Genomic DNA, 22308 nt, shown 5'->3' with positions numbered 1-22308 from the left:
CAGGTGTTTGAAAAAACAATTAGTGAAAAGCGGGATTTTGAAAAGAATTACAATCTAAGCATATTCGAGAATGTAAAGGGTATTCTAGGTTTGTTTGTAATATGGATCACATCAATGCAATACCCGGTATGACACTCCTGAGGGGCTTCACGTGGTATTAACGCACCGTCATCATATCCAAATATACCCTTTCCCGTCCTGTGAAGGTAATTAAAGCGAGGGTTGGTCTCGACCCCTATTGCATGCTATTACCCGTCCCTTCCTATCAGTCCCGGAGGAATTTAGGACTCCTATCCTATAAGAGGGGGTTCTAGGCAGACCCTCAAGTTTAAAGGTAAAATACTAAGGCGACATATAATAAACAAGCAGGACTTCAATTAAGGGGATCATGGAAGACAAATGAAAGGCTCAGATACACCTCCACACACAGTACACATAAACATCATGACTTATACACAATCAAGGTCTAAATCCATATCCTAAGCATGGTATCTAAGTGATAACAGCTGAGTCATATTGATCATATGACTCAGAGAAGAAGTCCTAATCAAGCTTGCCTACTAATTTTAACATGCTGACAGTTAAACATTAATCACAAAGACGGTTCTTATTATAAAGTTAATTACCTAAGACTTGTCTAAGCGTAAAATAATATGCAGCAATTACCAGAATTATTAAAACAGCTTGGAAGTTATTTTACCTAAAGCATGTTGTTCTAAATGTTGCAAAGACATGCAGGGATTGTGACCAGTTCCACTTAAAAGAGATAATCAAACATGAGATTGTTTTATGTCATTTTTCATGCATCAGTAGTTTAACTAGGTGTGACTGAGCGGGTGTGAACAAGATCCTAAAACAGGGTATCCAACGTGCACTCATGAAAATGCAGAATGATCGCAGAATTTCTAAAACATGATTTCTAAATGCCCAAAGAGTTACAGCATGACTTCAAGACGTGCAGGAGCAACAGTTTTACGTTAATGCTGTTATTTAGCCTAAAGAAGGATTTCTAAATGGTAAAATGATGCCAAACGGGATGCTAAAACAGTAAACCTAAGAACATGGTATCTAATGCATGATATGCTTTGAATGGGTTGATCTTACACATGGATTCTAATGCACATATAGGAAATGTAAACCTGAGACATGGTTTTCACCCATTGATGCTAATAACATATATAACTACCCTCCCCTTTTCACTAGCCAGTCCCAATACTTGTTTACAACAGATTGTTACAGGCCAATACTGAAATGAATTACATAAGTAGAAAAGAAAAAAAAGGTTACATTATAGAGCGCCTGAAAACAGGCCCAGATTTCCGACACCTGATTTGGACTTCCTCTCTGAGTTATGTAATAAATCCAACTCCAACACCTCAAATGCCAAGCTTGTTTCATAGCCTTTCTCATATCTGGGTGTGTCAAAGTTCTCTAAGGACCTCAAGGGATCCCGGGCAGTGCTCACACCCAAATTTTATAGCCAAGACAGAGTAAGTGCAGTGTGGAAAGGCCAGCTTTTGTGTGTCCAAGTTCAGAGGGAGCTCAAGCGTCCCAAGGCAAGGCTCACACAAAAGGGGCAGAACTTAGTGGTCTAAGAGTAAGGTGAGAGTGCTTGACATAATGATGAAAGACTTAGTAAAGCAGTTTAGAAGTGAAAAATTTAGAAATAGTTTTTTTTTTAAGAACGCTAGGAGTAGGAGCAGCAGTTTTGAAATCATTCTTTGAGAAAAGCATACTCAGCGAACAACCCAATTAACCATAGAATACCCAGATTTAGTTGACGAGCAGACTTACAAATAGGGGTGAAGGGATTGGGAACATATAGGTTTGAAACCACATAAGTAGGGAAACATTTGATACAGCAAATATACAGAACAACTATGAGTCTATTGAACAAATCAGTCATGGTAACAGATATTTAAAACATAGGGAAGAATGCAACAGGATCATCTTGAAGACAAGAGTTTTGTTGAACAAAATTTGGCATACCATTAGGGCCAATAGAATGCACTAGAAGACTAAGTAACTACATGGTACAGGAACAAGCATGGATGTATAGGCATGGAACACATAAAGTTGAGTTTCAAATTTAAACTAGAGACATACCAGTTAAAGAAGAAAAATGCAGAATATAAAACAGGTGCAACTCCACTATCTAGCCTTGGCTTTCAGCCGGCTAGGCCAACAATTAGCACAAGTAGCAAAGAAATAAGAGAGAGTTTGAAAGTATGTGTGTGTTCTGAACTGTGTTCGTGTGTTAAGACTGCAGAAGAGAGTCATTTATATAGTAGTTTGAAAAACTGGTTAAAATAAGGCAAGAATCATTTCTTCAGTAATTATAGAACTCAGTATAAAAATTGGTTCGAATCTCCCTTTAATTAAGGGAGTCAGTGTAAACGGTAAAGAGCAGGTGGCAAGTAAGGAAAGAAATCCTACACGGCTGGATTATAACAAATAAGGAAAGATTTCAAAATAGTACCAGTATAGAACAGGTAATTAAGGCTAGGTTCAGAAAGTTTTTAAACTAAGGAAACAATCAGTAAGAATTAAGTAGCAATGCAGACAAGGCAAGGGAGAATTAATTAAGGCAAGCAACTAATCAAATTAAGTGGAAAGGTAGGAGTCGAGATTCAGTAGCATAGAGTAATCGATTAGGACCAAATTCATAAAGCCTTGATTAAGGACACAACTCAGTAGAAATAAGTATCATAGCAAATATGGTAAGGAAATCAATCAGTTTAACAGACGGGGCAAAACTTTTAGGGTTTTGAAAGAAAATTTTTCAATCACCATCAATTAAGGAAACCGGAATCGATCAAAAGGTCATGACTCTGCACATTCAATCATATAAATAGAGGAGGTCCACAGACTTAGCAAGAAAACATATTCGAAGCATAGTCACAGAAAGAAGCAAGAGATGAACAAACAAAGCGAGCATAGTCACACAGAAGCGACATAAGTAGGTTAGGGATTCAGGAAAACATATTCAAAGTAGGGTAATCAGAGGACTTAAGTAAGCAGGCTAACACACAGAAACGAAGTAAAGAAAGCATGCTAACACTAATAGAAGCAAAGTAAGGAAAATCATGCTAACATTCGTAGAAACAAAGTAAAGAAAATATTTAAAAATAAATAGGGCTTTTAAGAGAGTCAAGTTAAAAGAAGTAAGAGCACAAAATCGGTCAAAACAAACTAGGAAAAAGGTTTAATCATAAAGAAATCAGTTAGAACATGCGCAAAAGAACTCCGAGAAACCCTAGTTTTCAGAGAGAGTAAAACGGTTTAAAAAATAGCATAAAGGAAATCCAAATAAAATCGAAAAAACCTATCGAAAGATTCAGACGAGAGTTAGGCTTATAGCATAAAAAAATTAGCACAGCTCTTGAAAGATTCAGACGAGAGTTAGGGTTTCACAAAGGAAATCCAAATAAAATCGAAAGAACCTGTTGAAACTTCACAAAACGTAACACATATGGTATGATTTTGCTCAAAATCAAACCAGAGAAGCCTCGAATTCCAAATTGGCATGGCCAAGGACCCTTGAAGGTCTTAGAGATGATGAGCAAGGTGATGAGAGACCCATTGAAGGGTTAGGAGTTGAGGGTTGGTCATCGGAGAAGGCCGGAGAATGAGGCCGCTGTTGAACACGATTAGGGTTAGGTCGAGAGAGAAGAGAAGAGATGAGAGGGTTTGAGGGCGGCTGTCTCTGAATTATGAGACTAGGGTTAGGGGTCGGGTGAAATTAAAAAGGAAAGGGTGCGTTTGGACCATTGATCTGGGAGATCAACGGTCGAGATTAAAAAGGGTAGGTGGGTTCCGGGTTTGGGTAAGGGTTAATAGGGTATGGGTCGGGTGATTTGGGTGTGAAATTGGGTTGGAAAGGGGTCCAATTTTTGGCTATAATTGAAAGCCAAATTTGGCTGTTATTTAAATAGCCAATTTTCCCCCATTTAATTTATAAAAAATAATAGGCAATTTCTGGAAAATAAATTAAGGTGCCAAAAATGATTTAAAATACATAATTAACAATTTAAAACTACAGGGTCCAATTTTATGCATATAGAACATAATTAAATCTTAAACGGGCTAATATTGCAATTATGTACAATTTAGCTTTAAAAATACCAAATGTAATTATAAAAATTACCTTAGCCATATTTTGGCATAAATATAGAAATCCAATAGCTGAATTATCAAAACAATAATTTTGGAAATAATTATTGGGGGTCTTATGGATAAAAAGGGAGAAAATAAATCAATTTAAACCCTTAAAATTGTGGAAAAAAATAATAAAAATCTTAGGCATACTTATATATGCATATATATGCTATTTTGAAGGTATTTTGCATATTTAAAATATATAGGGAAAAATTGGGTATCAACATGGAAATGTTCCGCTCGTACCTCATGGGTACCAAAGTGATTGTGAGCGGAATTGTCCCGAATGAGTTCTCTTCAAACCAAAGGAAGAAGCTCAAACGGGACTGCTTGGATTATTATTGGGACGAGCCATATCTTTTCAAAATTTCCACGGATGGTGTTATCCGAAGATGTGTTCCAGAAGAAAAGCAATTGGGTATTCTTGAGGCTTGTCATTCTTCGCCTATGGTGGTCACCATGGTGGGCGAGAACTGCTACAAAGGTCCTAAGCTGTGGATTCTATTGGCCTACCTTGTACAAAGACGCTAGCAAGCTTATTAAGCGGTGTGATAAGTGCCAAAGGGCCGGTGGGATTTCCAAGAAGAATGAGATGCCTCTAACTACCATCCTTGAGATTGATAATTTTGATGTATGGGGTATCGACTTTATGGTTACATTTGTGGGTTTGTGTGGGAACACCTATATTCTTGTTGCTGTGGATTACGTTTCCAAATGGGTTGAAGCTGTGGCTTTGCCCAACAATGAACCACAGAGTGTGGTGGCTTTCTTGAAGAAAAATATATTCACAAGTTTCGGCACCCCCAAGGGCCATCATCAGTGATGGGGGTTCTCATTTTTGTAACAAAGCCTTTGACACTTTACTCTCCAAGTATGGTGTCACTCACATGGTGTCAACTCCCTATCACCCCCAGGCAAGTGGACTGGTTGAAGTCTTCAATAGGGAAATCAAGAGTATTCTATCCAAGACTGTCAATGCAAACCGGACCGATTGGTCAAGGAAACTTGACGATGCTTTATAGGCCTATAGAACAGCTTACAAGACTCTAATTGGTATGTCTCCGTATCGGTTGGTGTTTGGGAAAGCATGTCACCTCCCGGTGGAATTAGAGCATAAGGCCATGTGGGCGTTGAAGAAGTTAAACCTTGAATGGGATGCAACTGCTAATCTTCGGGTGGAGCAATTGAATGAGCTTGATGAGTTCCGGTTCCATGCTTACTCTAGTTCGTCCTTTTATAAGGACAAGATGAAGTACCTATATGATAAGTATATCCGGAACAAAGAGTTCAAAGAAGGTGACCTTGTTCTCTTATTCAACTCTCGGTTACGGATGTTTTCGGGAAAGCTAAAGTAAAAATGGAGCGGTCCCTTTGAAGTGGTGCATGTGACTCCTTTTGGTGCTCAAGATTAGAAAAACAAGAATGGTGAGATCTTTAGAGTCAATGGGCGACGATTGAAGCACTACCTTGATAAGATTGATGATAGCCACGTTGTGGCATTGATCCATTTCAAGTGAATGATGGTAACATGCGTCGTGCCGCGACGTTAAATTAGGTGCTTCTTGGGAGGTAACCCATGTGTTTTTCTTTCTTTTGATTTTCTTTTTGGATTAGGTATTGTTTTTGACTAACTGGTTGTGAAGTGTGTGTAGGAATTGGTTGTGCAGTGCAGGAAATAAACAAGGAAAAATTTGGCTAAGTGGCGAAATTTCGCGGACTACGCCCAAAATTGTGCGGACCGCACAAGCACTTTGCGGCCGCACAAATTTGTCGCGGACCGCGCAGCTGGATGATGGAAATTTTCTACTCTCTGAAGTTGGCCTGTTGAAAATCCTTAAGACTTCGCGGCCATATTCATAATTCTACGGTCCGCACAATTTGTGCGGCCGCTGCCAATTTTTCGCGGACCGCGTCCAACTGAGCTACAAACAAGTAAAGAGTGTGGACCGCGACAAAAATTTTGCGGCCGCACTCAGGTAAGTCAGTGGGGTCAATGGTTTAGAGTAAAAATACACCTGTTGGAAACTATTCACACTTTACAAACCTTGACTTCCCACACGCACCTGAAGCACAGTGCACTCGTTCTTGCTTCAATCTCATTCATCAAGTGTTGATTTCTCATTACATTTCACTACTGGTATGTTCATTTCAATGATTTAATTTCATTTTTTTATTTTCTTTTTCTCTTTGTTTTAATTTTCCTTTCTAGTTAGGGTTAGATTCATACCTGATGTTGAATTGATGCTAATTTTTGCTTGAAAGCATGTGGGTAGTGTTAAAATGCATAATGGGGGCTGGGGTTAGTAGCTTTGCATGGTTAATTTCCATAAATTTTGTATAAGTTGTGAAAACCCTAGTATCAGGTGTTCATAGCACCGATGTAATTTGAACTTCGCGGTCGCGCACATTTTTGTGCGGTCCACGATAGGGTATGCAGCGGCGTACGAAATTGTGCAATCCGCGATACCCTTGTTCAGAGGCACTGACATTTGCTAGATTTCGCGGCCGCAGTCAATTTTATGTGGGTTGTGATTTATCTTTTGCGGCCACACTTAATTTTATTCGGACCACGTTTGTGAATTTCAGAGAGTCAGTCATGTGTCTTCGTGGCTGCGTTCACTTTCATGCAGTCCACGATGGGTCTTTCACGACCGCACTCATTTTTGTGCGGTCCGCGGTTGACCAACTTTAGAGAGCCAGTAGTCTGAGCCTGGTCTCTTTGCGGCGGCGTTCACTTTTATGAGGTCCGTGATGGGCAGTTCGCGACCGCACTCACTTTTGTGCGGTCCACACTGCCCTTTTCTGAGATGCACTGTCTTTCAGTTCTTCTGTAATGCCTTAACTCATGTTGAACCCCAATCTTAACTGACTCTCACTACTTGTATGTTGCAAACAATGGTGTGTTCCCGAGGCAGAGGTAATACTTCCAAAGGGAAGGCAGAACCCTCCCGAGGCTAGGGTTGGGGCAAACCCAACATACCTCTGTCAGTCCAAAAAGTAATCGGCAAGAAGGCAACTGCCAATAGAGCCCCGGTCACTTCAAACACTAGTGAGTATGTCCCATCTGGTGAGGCTTCTGAAGGAAACTCCGGGCAGGCACGGCCGGAAGTCCAGTCCCAACAAATCCAAGAGAGATTTCATTTGGTTGATGAGTCCTCCTCCTTTGAGGGTTCATCTGTGGGGTCGGAAGGGGGTAGTGAAGATTCTGAACCCTCTTTCCACATGCTCCCTCAGTACCAATCAATGTAGATGACGATGATCAAGTCCCGGATGACGGGAGAGAGGGTGATACAGTTGTGGGAGGCTTGGCTAGATCAAGGAACCCGGAGGTGTGGGCCCATAGGTTTGTGAGTGAGAAAGCTTATGCCGAATTTTGGGAATGGTGGACCCAAAGGTCGCTCACCCTTGAGCTACAATTCATAACCAAAGACCTGAGCCAGCACAATCCAAATGTTCTAAGACAATTCTCGGAGAGAAAAGGGTGGAAATGGTTCTCCGGCCATCCACATGATGCCAATTAATACCTCGTCAAGGAGTTTTATGCCAATGTTGCCCACATCAAAAAAGGTACAAAAGTGAGAAGGTTCGGAATCTGAAAATCTGGTTTGATGGCCGAGCACTGAACATATATGCATGGTTTGAGGAGGTTGAGTCAGTGCAATACCTGGAGAAGCTAGCCTTGGGCGAGGCAGTTCGCCCATGGCTAGCTGAATTACTTGCTATTCCGGGGTCGACACATGTATGGCTCACAACAGGAATGTCAATCGTCAAAAACGCCCTTAACTTTGAAGCAAAAGGGTGGCAAACATTTGTGTGCAGCCGTCTTGAACCTTGCCAGCATGACCATGTCCTCCCACTTTCCCGAGCAATGTTGGTAGCTTCTGTCACGACAGCATATCCTATCGATGTAGGGAACTTGATGTCCTACAACATCTCTAACGCAGTGCAGAAAGAAGAAAGATCTTATCCCTACCCCAGCTTCCTGACTGAGTACTTCAAAGACCAAGGGGTTGAGCCGAGACACTTTGATGTGGAGATGAAGGATAAAAAGCCTTTCTCATGGTATCACCTCCAGGGACAGGACAACCCTAAATTCAAGGTGAAGCCACTACCTTCACTGGCCAGTCTGAAGAGCCAGGGATAGTGGCCACAGGATCAGTTGTTGAGCCTTCCACAGCCACTGGTACTTCTACCGGAGCAACAGCCATGCCTCCTCCATCTTCAGTGCCACTATCAGTGCCTTCATCTTCTACCTACCCTCAGACTGCATTGAGGGTTTCCCAGACACTAGCCAGTCTCAACAACTGGATGCAGGCAGCTACCACAAAGTTGTCTGCCATATCTAGTGCAGTGGCAGCACAGTCTTCACTCCTAGTAGAGCTTCAGGTTCTTTCATCAGTGGAGAGCTCATTGAAGAAGATTCTGGACAACTATAAAAAGATTTTGGACGACCAGAAGAAGATCAAGGAGACTCTTGATGCACATGGGAAGGTAATCAAAGATCTGGGGAAGCAAGTGAGGAAGCTGAAAAAAACTCAAAGGAGTCGGTCACGAAGTTGGCTAAGGAGGTGGAGAAGATTTCACGTGTGGGAGATTTTCCTATGGAACTTTTCATGGAGGAGACAATCCCAGCAGCACATGCAGCAGACCCCGAGGCACCAGGAGCAGCAGCCGGCCAGTCTGAGGAGCCAGCTGCAACATCACACACTGCTGAGGAGCTGATCCAGATGCTCAGCAACCCTGTAGTCCCCCAGTCAGAGGATGAGGAGATACAGTTGAAGGAAGCTGAGGACACTGTTCAGGTTGAGAACCCGGACAATGCTATCTTTCATTTTGGGGGTGGTCCATTTTGATTTATGACATTTGGTATGTAATAACCAGTACACTATTTTTCTTTATCTTTACTTATCTTTATTTTCACTTTTGGTGTGTATATATTCATTATTTTTACTTTTGGTATATATATATATATATATATATATATATATATATATATATATATATATATATATATATATATATTCGTCATTTTCACATTTGGTATGTATATATTTTTAGCATTTGATGTACATATTCATTTCCATTTATGTATATATTCGCTTTACCTCAAGTTTGTATATATTCAGTTTAATTTTCGTAGTTTACTTCATAAATTCTTTCGTTATTTTCCCTTAGTAGCATAGCTTCTTATTTCCTTTAGTAGCTTTTTTTTATTTGATAGCTTCTTTTAAAAGTTTTATGTTGACAATAAGACTTTGATTTTCTTATTGCCACAGTTCTTTCCAAAGGTGGATGTTGTGTGAATTGGGTGGCTCCTCACAACGATGGATGGCGTGACAACCTTCTTAAGGGATTAAGTCTGTTTTCTTTATATTTTGGTGTAAATAGTAGTAATGAATAACACTGTCTCAAGCAGGCTTCACTTGGTCCTAACACATTTACCTTCGACCTTATGGTTAGAAACAAGTTGATTAGCAAAGAATAGCTCTAGTCGTGACCTTTAGACTCTTGTGTTGACTAAAACTCATCGAGTGGTTTCTTTAAGCCATTTGTGATGTTCAGTCTTAGCTAGGGTTGCCCTCAACCCTGTTCTCTTTAACAATCCAGCAGCTTGAGAGGTGAGGTATTGGATTGCAAGTCCAAGTCCCGTGCCAATAAGTCTAGAACTTGCCCTGAATGTTTGTCTAAGTGAAATTCTAAGTGTAGCTCGACTTGAGAAATGATTGTAGGCTCTCATTGATCCCAATTTGAAACTTGAAAGCTTCTGTAGCCTAACAATATGATATCACTAGTCAACCCCTTTGAGCCGAAGCCCTTTTTCTTTCAATGACCACGTTACAAGCCTTTATCCGTTCTATAAGGACCCTCTCTTGGCACCCGATCTTTCCTTGGCATTCTTTAAACAAGTGGCAAAAGCATAAGTTTTGGGGAGAGACGAGGAATGTGAAAGTAATAAAAGGTACAAAGAACAAAAAGAAATGAAGAAAGGGAAGGCAAAAGAAAAGAAAGAATAGCCAAAAAGAAATATGTCAAAAAGAAAGTGAATAAGATAGAAAAGTGAAGGGATTCAAAGAAAGAAATGATGAAAGGCATGGAATGATTAGAAAAGGAGAAAAATGATTATCATGAGTAAAAAAGAGTGACAGTGTGTCTCTCTAGTTCCCCTTAAGGAAGAAGAAAATGACTCAAAGAGTCAAGAAATTATGAGCCGAAATTAGAAAATGGAGTGCTTAAGGAAAGATAAAACCATCACATGCCGATAAGTCCTACCTTGATCCAAAAGCCTTCAATACATTCCTGCAAAAGCCCTACATGAATTCGAGTTGAGTAAGCTTACATTAGTGGTGATTTACATAAGGGGCAAGCTTATGGTACTTAGAGCTAGACTTGTGACATTCTCTTGAGAGAGATGAGCGTACTTCTTCACAATCCTTGTTTTGAGTTTTGCAAATTAAGTGAGATTTGCTTATGGAGAGTAGAGGAGGAGGAGTTTAGGTTCCACAATAACCTACGTAGTAGAGCGAGCTTCCTTGGTGAGTTAGGTTAACTCTTGATGCTCTTGTGTCATATTAGAGCTATGGTACTCAAAAAGTCAAAGCATGGTGTTGTTGATAATTCATTTGTGTTGAGGGTAATTGTTAGTCCCAATTGATGCATGATTGATTCACATTAGGGCAGCTGAAATATCCTTCTGTTTTAGTGGAGGTGGGAATTGCCTTATTTGCTTGAGGACAAGCAAACACTTAAGTTTGGGGAGTTGATAAGTAGGGATTTTAACCTATTATTTGCGAACTTTTACTTGCGTTTTAGGCCAAAAATGCGTAAAGGTATTCCCGAAAACTAACTTAATCTGCTTGCTTGCAGGAACTGTTCAAAATGAGCCAAAGGAGTCATAATTAACTCATAAAGGAGTCAAAACTTGAGCAAAAACCAAGACTGGGCCAAGAGATCTGAATCGCGGACCGTACTAATATTGTGCAGCCGCAAAAGCCACAACGCGGCCGCGGTCAGAAATACGCGGTCCGCGAAATGGAGATTTAGAGAGTTGCATTTTTAGGCCAAATGATAAGCGAGGACTGTGCCAGAGCTATGCGGCCCCAAAAGTCTCACCACGGCCAATGGAAATTATGCGGACCGCAGTGCATGAAGTTCAGAGAGCTCACAACTTGAGCAAAAGAGAGAAGTGTGGTCCGCGGTAGAAATGTGCGGCCGCGAAAGTCTCCCCGCGGTCGTGATGGCAATTATGCGGTCCGCGAAACTTAGCTCAACCTAGATCCAAATTTGAAGAATGTGCACCGCGATCAGAATTACGTGGCTGCGAAAGCAAGAATGCAGCCGCGCTCAGAATTACGCGGCCGCACAAACTTCGCTGGGGTATTTTTGTCCGGAAATTTCAGCATAGTATAGATAGATTTTTTGATATTTTTAGGTCATGTTATGTATTATCTGAGCACGTGAGACGGCTGTACATTCCGTTTTGGGCAATTTCGTACTAGAATTATCTTTTAACATTAGATTTTTATCTTTTAATCTAGTATTATGAATTTTATCTTCTTTTTATCTTTGATTTCTGTTATTTCTATGAGTAGCTAAACACATAGTTAGGGTTGTGACCCAACCTTTATGTGGGTATTTGATTGGTCTTGAATTTTTGGTCTTGAATTTTAGGGCTTGAATGTATATGGGTTAGTGATATTTAGCCTAGTTCTTGCTAGAATTATAGAATTAGTGGTTGCAAATACTAATTCATGCCTTTATGACTTAGTCTCTACTTGAGAAATAGGGACTAAGTCTAGGAAAACTAGGCTAACAAGGAATTGGGGTGAACTCAAGAAATTGATAGCCCCAATTAAAGGGTTAAACCTAGAGATAGTAATACCCGACTTGAGATAATATCACTTGTATTGCATGAATACCCATTTGGACTTGAGAAAGCCAAATTGGGCAAAATCACTCAAACTACCGAGAGGTATAGAGTGAGTATCCGGGTGTGATAGCTATAGTACGACACCAACTAATCACATGATTGCCCTAGATTCTTGCTACCCGTTAGATATCCACCTAGGTAGAAGTCACTACCCTAGTCCCTTTAAACCCTTGAAAATCAACAACAAAAACATTATACTTAGTTTCAAATATTGCATACAACAGAATAGCAGAAGAAGTAGAATCAAACCAAACATGTGTGGAAGTGTAATTAAGAGCAAAACCTGCATCTAGACTTAGATATAAATCTAATTCCAAACAAATTAACTCCCTTTGGATTCGATCCCGATCTAGTTGGGTAAAACTGCATCGACCACCCTCGGTACTCAATAATAGTGTAGGCTTGGACCCGATCAGTGTTCTTGAGAATTTCAGTTGATTTGGTGCTAAATTCTTAGTTCTAGGTGTTATTTTCGCAATTTGATTGCACGAGCAAGTTCGTATGATGTTTTAAGACTTGTGTGCATGTTTGGTTTGGAGCCCCGACGGCTCGGGTGAGTTTCGGATAGGCTGCAGAGTGAATTGAACTTAAGAATTCTTGCTGGTGTGCTTCAGGTCTGCAGACCTCGCATCTAGCTCGCAAATGCGAGCATCGCATTTGCGAGCAGTTGGGTTGGGAGGGGACCTTCGCAATTGAGAAGCTCATCATCGCAATTGCGATCACTTCAGACCGCAAATGCGAACAATTGTTCACATCTGTGAAAGCGGTCGCAGTTGCGACATCTGTAGCTGATGAAACGAGACTTAGACGGGATTTTTCTCCTATTCTTCAAATTTTCAAAACCTAAGATCCAAGAGGCAATTTTCCAAAGGCCATTTCTTTACCAAATCATAGGTAAGTGATTCTAAACTAGTTTCCTTCAATCTTTCACTTTATTTTACAAGATTTCAACCTAGAATCTAAGATTTTCATGGTGGAATTATGGATTTTTGGGAGAAACTAGGGATTTCAAAATTTTGGGGATTTAGACCTCAAATTGAGGCCGGATTCCAAAATCAATTATATATCCGGGCTCGGGGGTGAATGGGTAATCGGGGTTTGGTCCAAATTTCGGGATTGGAGCAAGCGGGTCCGGGTGTTGACTTTTGTTGATTTTTTCAAAAATGGTCTAAATTGAATTCCTTGCATCGTGGGTAGTTCCTAAGGCTTAAATTGAATTGTTTGGTTGGTAATTTGCTAGATTCTATTGTCCGGAGGCTTGTGTGAAGGGAAAAGCGATGGTTGAGCTTTGAGTTTGGCCTTGGAGCGAGGTAAGTGTCGTGGTTAACCTTGGCTTGAGGGATTAGGTCTTATTTGCCTATTTGCTACGTGTTTGAATGTTGAGTACAACGTATAGGTGAGGTGACGAGTACCTATGCGTTGTTGTTGAGTCATATCATGCTAGTGAGTCTTATTCATAAAATTGTAGCTTTCCGTGATCATATTATCCATGCATAGACTAGTTTATTATTATGTTGATCGTTCTTATCATATGTACGGATTTTGGTATTGATTGAGTATTGACTCAAAGCCGAGGTTGATATTGTGGATTCAAATGTTGAAGTAAGACCTGTTGTTGTTATTTCTATCTCCCTATTATTATCGCTCTTGGTTTTGGAGAGGGAGAGTATTAATGCGCGAAGGGTGATGTCGTACCATGTTTTGTGAGTGTTAATGCACGAAGGGTGATGTCGTGCCATGTTGTGAGAGAGTTAATGCACGAAGGGGGATGCCGTGCCATTCTTATCTAATTTATATAGTGAGGTTGAGAGTAAAAGCACGAAGGGTGGCGCCGTGCCGTTTCTATTGATTATCTGGTGAGATTGAGAGTAAAAGCACGAAGGGTGATGTCGTGCATTTTTCGTTACTATGTTTACTTGTTATTACTGGTTGAAGGTGTATTAGCTGCTCAAGTTTCTTTACTGCTGTGATTCTTTATCTTGTGATCCCCTCAGCATGTCCCCCCTCCAGATATTATCTGTCTACCTCTTATTTGCCGTTATTTTGTACATATTTTGTTAAACTGCACAGGGTTATTATGTATGTGTCTTGTCCTAGCCTCGTCACTACTTCGCTGAGGTTAGACTCGACACTTACCAGTACATGAGGTCGGTTGTACTGATACTGCACTCTGCACTTCCTGTGCAGATTTTGGTACTGAGCCGTGTTGACCCGAGTTGAGCTGCTGACTTCAATCCCACAGGAGACCCGAGGTAGATCTGTCGGCTTCCGCATACCCCGGAGTCCCTTTCTAGTTGTTTCAGTTTACTGTTTCTTTTAATTCAAAAATCGTTGTACTTTCTTTCAACCAATTATTTGTAGTTACTCTTAGGAGTTCGTGAGTTGTGACACCAAATTCTGGGTAGTTAAGTATAAATATTTGGGTTATTATGTTTTACCGCTCTCCTCTTAATCTATTTGGTTTAAATTGTTGTTATTCAATGAATTGTTTAAGAGTTAGCGTATTAAATCTCTAATTGTTGGCTTGCCTAGTAATTGAAAGATTAGGCGCCATCACGATCCCCACGGTGGGAAATCCGAGTTGTGACAACATTCGACACATCCAAAAAAAGAAGAAACTTAATATTATAATGTAAGAGAAGAAGGATGGTATGAAACTTCTGGCGTTCAATCATTGAAAAAGTGGTCCTGAATATATGATATATAATAACTTTTGTATAGCAGCATAAAGTACCTACCAACAAAAGTTATCGAGCGTAACAAAATTAATAAACTCTATTTCCGTATTTCTGCAACTTGAACCATTCCTTTTGCTTTTCTTTTTTGGTTCAAGATTTGACCCTTTCCATGCATAGAAAAACATAGTAACGTATATAAATATGTACCCGTATCAAATATTTCTCGTGAAATTATAACCAGCCTAATCAGTGGCAGAGACATGATTTTTAACTTTATGGGTTCTGAATTTTCGAACAATAATTTCAAGTGCTATTGACCGAGTCTTGAAGTTGTTGTTTGTACATATTTACTGAATTTCTTAACATAAATACACTATTTGAGCAAAAGCTACCGAGTTTAGCCGGAGTTATTGGTCGGCTTCTACCTACGCCCCTAAGCCTAATCCGTCTAGACTTGAGCAAGTTGGCTAGGCATATGTTTATTGGCAAATCATTTTGGGCATAGTTCAATTCAGCTCATCTAAAGCTTGGGCCAATTGAGTTGCATATGTAGCCTAAATTGATCCATTAGAAAACTTATCAAAGCATAGAAAATAATTCTGTTGGAGCTTGATTTGCTTGAAATAATCATAATAAATAAAGAAAATATTATTACTCCATTATTTTATTTGATAAATTAAACAAAGTTTAAAAGAACAAACAAATGAAAAAAGCTTTTGAATTGGACGGGTTAAATTATGGTTCATTGCTTAGTCCAAATTGACATATACATTTGACGGATTATAGCCCTATCTATTTATTGGCTCAATCTATTTTGACTCACTCAAATATATAAAAAAACAAAGAAATTGAATGTATTTATTTCTTTATAACTATTGAGATCGATAAATAAATGACAATCCACTAGGAAAAGATGAACCTACTAAAGCAAAGCAAAGGCAAGCATCAAGCATATCCTGAATTTCTTCGGCTATTGCAGCAAATTGATCTCCTACATCATTTCTGAATTGTTTTTTAGCTGATTAGGAATTCATTTCCTATATAAATTCATTAAAATCAAACCCCTCCAAAAAAAAAATTTAAAGAATGAGTTGTAAGCCGTAGTGCCCCTGAGATATAGCAATTGCACCTTCCCTCTTGAAAGTGCTCTTTTGCATTTTAGAATAGAATATTTGTCCAAATAAAATATTGCACCTTCCCACCCCTGCATGCCTATATAAATATGCCGACCAAGCTCTACTTATTTCAGTGTCAAGTAGAACTTGTGCAACTCTAGCATTGTGGGTGAGAAACAAGAGTGCTAGAGATTTGCAATTCTTTGGCTAGAAATATATAAAAAGAGATGGCTGCTATTTCTTGTCACTGGGCTTTTGCTTTTGGTATCCTTGGTAAATACAAACCTGTTTTTCCTCCATAAGTAACATAACATTTATTAAATCATTTGCATGCACCACTACTTTCTAGCGTAAATAAATCTGTTTTTTCTTTCTTTTTTTTCCTTTTTGCAATTTGCAGGTAACATTGTCTCATTCATTGTGTTCCTTTCTCCATTGTGAGTCTCTATTTGCTTACATTTGTTAATATCTTATACTTTTTTTTACTTTTTCGGCTTAATTATAATCTGACTAAAACTATAATTTGATCGCACCTGCAGGCCCACATTTTATAAAATTTACAAGAAAAAATCAACTGAAGGCTATCAATCGATTCCATATGTGGTTGCTCTCTTTAGTTCCATGCTTTGGATTTATTATGCATTTCTCAAGACAAACACGACCCTTATCATCACCATAAACTCCTTTGGCTGCTTCATTGAAACTATCTACGTCGGTTTCTACCTTTTCTACGCACCAAAGAAAGCCAGGGTATGGTTTTAACAGAAAATGAATATTTCTTCTATAACAGAATAGGATATATTTTTATTCGTTTCTTTTCTTAGCGGAAGAAAATATACTTTGCTCTTAACAATTTAATTATTTATTGCAGGTCCAAACAGTGAAGATGCTCTTATTATCAGTAGTGGGTGGCTTTGGCGTTATTGTCCTTGTTACCCAATTTCTATTCAAAGGTGCCGCTCGTGGTCAAGCGGTTGGATGGATTTGCCTTGTATTTTCCTTGTGTGTGTTTGTAGCACCCTTAGGCATTGTGGTGAGTTTTTACCTTCAAATATTGCACCTATTTCAAAACTTATATATTCGTCTTCATTTATTTCCCCTGTTTTTCAATGCATGAAGGTAAAACTTATTTCTTTTCAAATTTTATGTAGAGACAAGTAATCAAAACAAAGAGTGTGGAATATATGCCACTTCTCCTATCCGTTTTCCTCACATTAAGTGCTGTCATGTGGTTCTTTTATGGTCTTCTAGTAAAAGACATTAACATTGCTGTAAGTTCTATATATACTTAATGTGTTCATGTTACGTAAAATATATATGTTGAATCTTCTCATGTATTTACTTCCACCTTTATCATTGTAGATTCCAAATGTATTGGGATTCATCCTAGGAATTTTCCAAATGGTGCTCTATATAATATACAACAAAAAGGAGAAGGCCATTTTAAAGGAGCAGAAACTTCCAGAGAAGATACAAAACCATGTCATTATCGTAGATGAGAACAATAATCAGAAGCTTCCAGAACTTACGGAGGAACAGATTATTGACATTGTAAAGCTTGGTTCCTTAATTTCCTCAGGAAAAATTCACGTGGCTTCGTGTTTGCATAATTCTACATGTGGAGTTGAAGCAGCTAAAGTTGAGAATATGCCCAAGCTGCAAACTGCCGAAGCCTAAGAAGTGATTACTTTGTTTTAATTACTCTGTTCTAACTCCTTACGTGTTTGTACACATTAATTATTCTAAGCTCATATTTTCCTGTAAAAGTAAGTAGTAATTAGCTTTCTAGTTAGAAAATTGTCGTCTTAATGCAGAAAACATAGCTGTCAGTCATTGATTGTGGTAGCAATAAAATAAATTTTTATTCAAGTTCATTTGCGTTATACTGATTTCTATCTTTTTTATGCACTATCAGCAGTAAAAAGTAGTCCTTTTTCTAATTAGACGTATTATTTTATCACGTTTTGCATGATCGATAATGTTGTTACATCAAATTTGAGCCCGCGCATATGCATGCATCTATTACAATAGGACATTCTCGTTTGTGGATTTAATGCAAGCATGTAACGCGGATGGAATTCATTTCAACTTAAGTAGAACTACTATATTCAGTCGCATTTAAGTTTTATATACTGTCTAGTACATTATCAGGTTAAGTTCACTTACCACGATAGGAAAATCATTATGACAAGCTTCCCAAAATAATTTTGTGGATATATATATATATATATATAGATATATATATAAACAATGTTGAGCAAATGATGAGCTTACAATTTTCTGAGTCGCATAGCTAATAGGTAATTAAGGCTACCAAATTTTTCCTAAATTCACGTTAAAATAGCAAGGTCTAGCCAGTTTTCGGAGTGGTCATTCAAAAATAGCCAGCGTTTGCCAAGTCATTGAAAAGTAGCCACTATTTTGCTGCAGCAGAGACCGGTCCAGCATAATATACTGGAGTTCGGTGCACCTGCGTACGAACTTCCAGCATATTATGCTGGATCGGTATACTTTGCTGGCTCCAGTATAATATACTGGAGACTGGAGCACCGGTGCTCCAAACTCCAGTATATTATGCTGGACCGGTATATTATATTGGAACTCCAGTATTTAGGACTGGAGTTCCAGTATAATATACTGGAACTCCAGTATATTATGCTGGAGTATTTTTCCGATTTTGAACAGTGTTTTCGTTCAGATTTATCTTTACATGAAAAGTGGCTAAATTTTGATTACTTTTGAAACTGTGGCTATTTTTGAATGACCACTTGTAAAACTTGTTAGTTTTGAATTTCTCCCTAAATTCACACGTAAAGTAAATAATTCGCGGTATCCGCATTATCGTTCACTTATTTTATTAAGAAAATAGAAATTCCTGTCGGCTTAGCTAGTCTTCCTCGTCCCACCTTTTCTCTGTTTCTCAATATTTTATCAGTTAGTATTAATGTCGTGTAGATTAAGAAAAAGTAGGACTAAAAGATATCTAAAGTGAATTCCAAATTCAAATTGAATATGAGTGTCGTTCATGAGCAAGAATAATGTGTTCAAAGTCTTATGCGAAGTCTCTTTGTGACGTTAATAGTTGTCCCATTGGCTTTTTTTCTCCCTGCTTTAAAGCTACCGATAAAGAGCACAATTTTTTTAATCCTCTTATAGTAAATTTATCTATCTTTATAAAGAAATAGTTTTTCATGCAATAAAATATTTTTTTTGGTAATAAATGTGAAATTGTATTACCAGTCCATCAAACAAATTCAGATTTATAAAGAGAGAGCACTTTACCTGGTGATTCCAGGAAAAGCCTCAGTAAAAAAAATTCAAACAAATTAACTCATCTACGACATCCAGTATCTATCCCTAGGTGCATAGCCTATGTATTATGTATCTAGCCTTCCTAGCTCGTTTTGAATTCTTTATCATGTCCACTCTTTCTCTAATTACACTTTGAATCTGTTGAACTATGATATTACTCTGTACAGTAGAGTCCCTAAACATCTTCCAGTTTCTTGCCTGCCAAATCTGATATAAGCCTAATCCATACACTTTGGGATAATGCTCTTCTTCATCACACTCCATCTCCTACTCTGTATTCTGCTTAAGGATTGTAGAGCATCCTGCTGCTGAAGTCTGGTACCACTCCATTGGTTCAACATCTCCCATAGCTGTGTAGACCATACACAATCAGAAAAAAGATGTGTAGCACTCTCCATTCCAGCTCCATCACACAGTACACACGTAGTATTTTCACATTGTAGTCCCATTGTCAACATCCTTTCCTTTGTCAATATCCTACCTTGAAAAGCCAACCACATGATGAACCTATGTTTTGGTAGACTGATATCTGTTCCATACTAGCTCTGCAATTTCCATTTTTGGTGTGTCCCCAATCAGTTTTAGGTATCATTACATGACTGAATATTTACCATTTGCATTCAGACTATATCTTCCATTCCTACACCAGTTCACCATGCACAACTTCAGTTTGCGTAGCCTCTTCCAATACCAACTACTATCAGCCTGAGGTATGTGATTCCAGAAATTCACCCCATCGTTCATATAGAGACCCATTTTACCCATAGGTTATCAGCTTTTTCCATACTCAATCAAATCATTTTGCCTACAGAAGATTTATTCCAGCTTTTTACATCCTTTTACATTTAAACCACCCTCTTTTTAGGTTTGCAAATTTTCTCTCATGCAACTAAAGACAATTTCTTCTTCTCTTCTGAGCTTCCCCATAAAAATTTCATGCACTTCCTATCTACCTCATTCAACACACTTTGAGGCAACACAAATACTATACCCCAAAAATTATGAACTGAGAATAGTACAAAGTTTATTACCTGCAGCTTCCCAGCATAGGATAGATATCTTGCAGAAGTTGCCCTAATTATCTCTGTGATCTTGACAATCAATTGGTGACACTCAATTTTATTCCACTTTTTGGGAGATAGGGTAAGGCCCAGGTATCTGATAGGGAAAGTTCCCAAGGTGAAGCCAGTCGTTTGAACTATTCTTATTTTTGTCTCTTCATCAACTCCTGCTACGAATATGTGTGATTTGTCAATGTTGGTCACTAGCCCAGATGCCTCTAAAAAGTGGTGCAATGCTTCCATGACCCTCTTTACTGAGCTATCATTTGCTTTATAGAAGATCATCAGCAAAAACCAAAAGTGTAAGCTTCTGTCTTTTACACATTGGGTGAAATCTGAAGTCTGGTAGCTGGCTCATCCTATTTAGGATTCTTGAGAGGTACTCCATGGTCATGACGAATAACAATGGAGAGATTGGGTCCCCTTGATGCAGGCTCCTCTTTCCTTCAAAATACCCATGTCTTGTACCATTCACTTTGACTGAAAAAGTAGTAGTGGTCACACATGTCATAACTAGTTGTGTGAAGCTGCTCGGAAAACCAAATCCTAGCATCATCTCTGCTAAGAAATCCCATCTAACCATGTCATAGGCCGTCCTTAGGTCTATCTTCATAAACACCTAGGAGTAGTCTTCCATTGGTAGTGCCTCAACAGGTCATGGCATATGAGGATATTATGTACCAATGATCTACCTTGCACAAATGCAGCCTGTGATTCATTCACTAGGTGTCGCAATACTTGCTTCAATCTTTTGCATAGCATCTTTGAAATGCACTTATATACTACATTACAGCATGAGACGAGTCTGAACTGGCCATCATTAAAAGGATTGGCAACCTTTGGGATCAATGTAATTACAGTAGCGTTTATTTGCTTTAGTAATTCCCATTTCTAAGAAACTTCAATACTGCCTCAGTCACATCTGAGCCTATAATATCCCAAGCTTCCTTGAAAAATCACTTCCAAACCCATCTGGTCCTGGACTTTTATTCACATTGATGCCCCATATAGCTTCTTTTACTTCTTTATCAGTATAGGATCCCACAGTTGCATTTGTTGATTGGCATTCAACCTGTACCCATTCTCCAAGAACCAGCAAACTATACCTCCTCTACATTCTCCATGTTCACCCAATAACTTCTTTTAGTAATCAACAAAAATGTCTGTTATAGTATCCGGTCATACTGCATTTGATCATTATGGTCTTGTAATTGTGTGACTACCTGCATTAGCTTCCCATGCTTAATTACTGAGAAGAAGTATCTGGTGTTATCATCTCCTACCCTAATCCAAGTTACTTTACTTCTCTGCTGAAGAAACATCTCTGCTAAATAGCTCGACCTTCTGAATTTTGCCCCCATAGCCTTCTCTTCTAGCTGTAAAGCAGTGTTCAGTGGGAACTTTTGAAGTTCCTCCTGACTTCTCAGTAGATTGACTTTATCCTTTGCTGCCTCTTCCACAATGTTACTAAGATGGTTCCTATGTAAGGTCTTCAATTGTTGTTTAAGCAACTTTAACTTGTTAACTACTTGGAACATTTTATACCCCTCAATACTCTAAGATCATACATTTTCCACAATTTCTTTAAACTTTGGATGAGTACTCCATATGTTACAGTATCTGAATGTTTTCCTTGCTTGGTTGTTAGTCTGTGCTATTGTGATCTGAATAGGACTATGATCACTCACACCTTCAGGCAGAATTTTTGCTCTACAGTCTACCACATTGTCCATCCATTCATCATTTGCAAACACTCAATTAATTCTAGAAGAAATTCTTCCACTCTCATGCTTATCATTCCAGGTGTATGAGCATCCATTATTTGGCAATTAAGTTAAACATGTTACATCCAATCATGACTGGAAATCAATTCATTCATTAAGTGTGATCGGATTGCCTCCTTGTCTATCCTCTACACGTAGCACATAGTTGAAGTCTCCCATAGTTATCCATGGCTTGTGCCCCATTCCAGATATATGATGGAGATATCCCCATAACTCTCTCCTTTCTTCTCTTAAGTTGTAGGCATACACAAATGTTGCTAGGAATTCAATTTG

At 38.8% G+C, this 22308-nt stretch overlaps 1 protein-coding gene across 1 annotated transcript; it reads left to right on the top strand.

Moving 5' to 3' along the window:
- On the top strand, positions 16017–17752 carry LOC109232798 (bidirectional sugar transporter SWEET12-like). Its single transcript, XM_019398523.1, has 6 exons — positions 16017–16151; positions 16279–16315; positions 16418–16628; positions 16750–16911; positions 17030–17149; positions 17241–17752. The coding sequence occupies exons 1-6, from the start codon at positions 16106–16108 to the stop codon at positions 17553–17555; spliced, it is 891 nt and encodes a 296-aa protein (XP_019254068.1). The 5' UTR covers positions 16017–16105; the 3' UTR covers positions 17556–17752.

This window comes from Nicotiana attenuata, chromosome 9 (assembly GCF_001879085.1).
Source record: "Nicotiana attenuata strain UT chromosome 9, NIATTr2, whole genome shotgun sequence".
Lineage (NCBI taxonomy): Eukaryota > Viridiplantae > Streptophyta > Magnoliopsida > Solanales > Solanaceae > Nicotiana > Nicotiana attenuata.
This window is presented reverse-complemented; position numbering and strand designations above follow the sequence as displayed.

Bases quoted from the DNA above. Each gene is read 5' to 3' on its own strand.
- LOC109232798 (XM_019398523.1), top strand. From the start codon at position 16,106: ATGGCTGCTATTTCTTGTCACTGGGCTTTTGCTTTTGGTATCCTTG. The intron at 16,152-16,278 runs GTAAATACAAAC...TGCAATTTGCAG, and splicing joins TTTTGCTTTTGGTATCCTTG to GTAACATTGTCTCATTCATT. The intron at 16,316-16,417 runs GTGAGTCTCTAT...TCGCACCTGCAG, and splicing joins ATTGTGTTCCTTTCTCCATT to GCCCACATTTTATAAAATTT.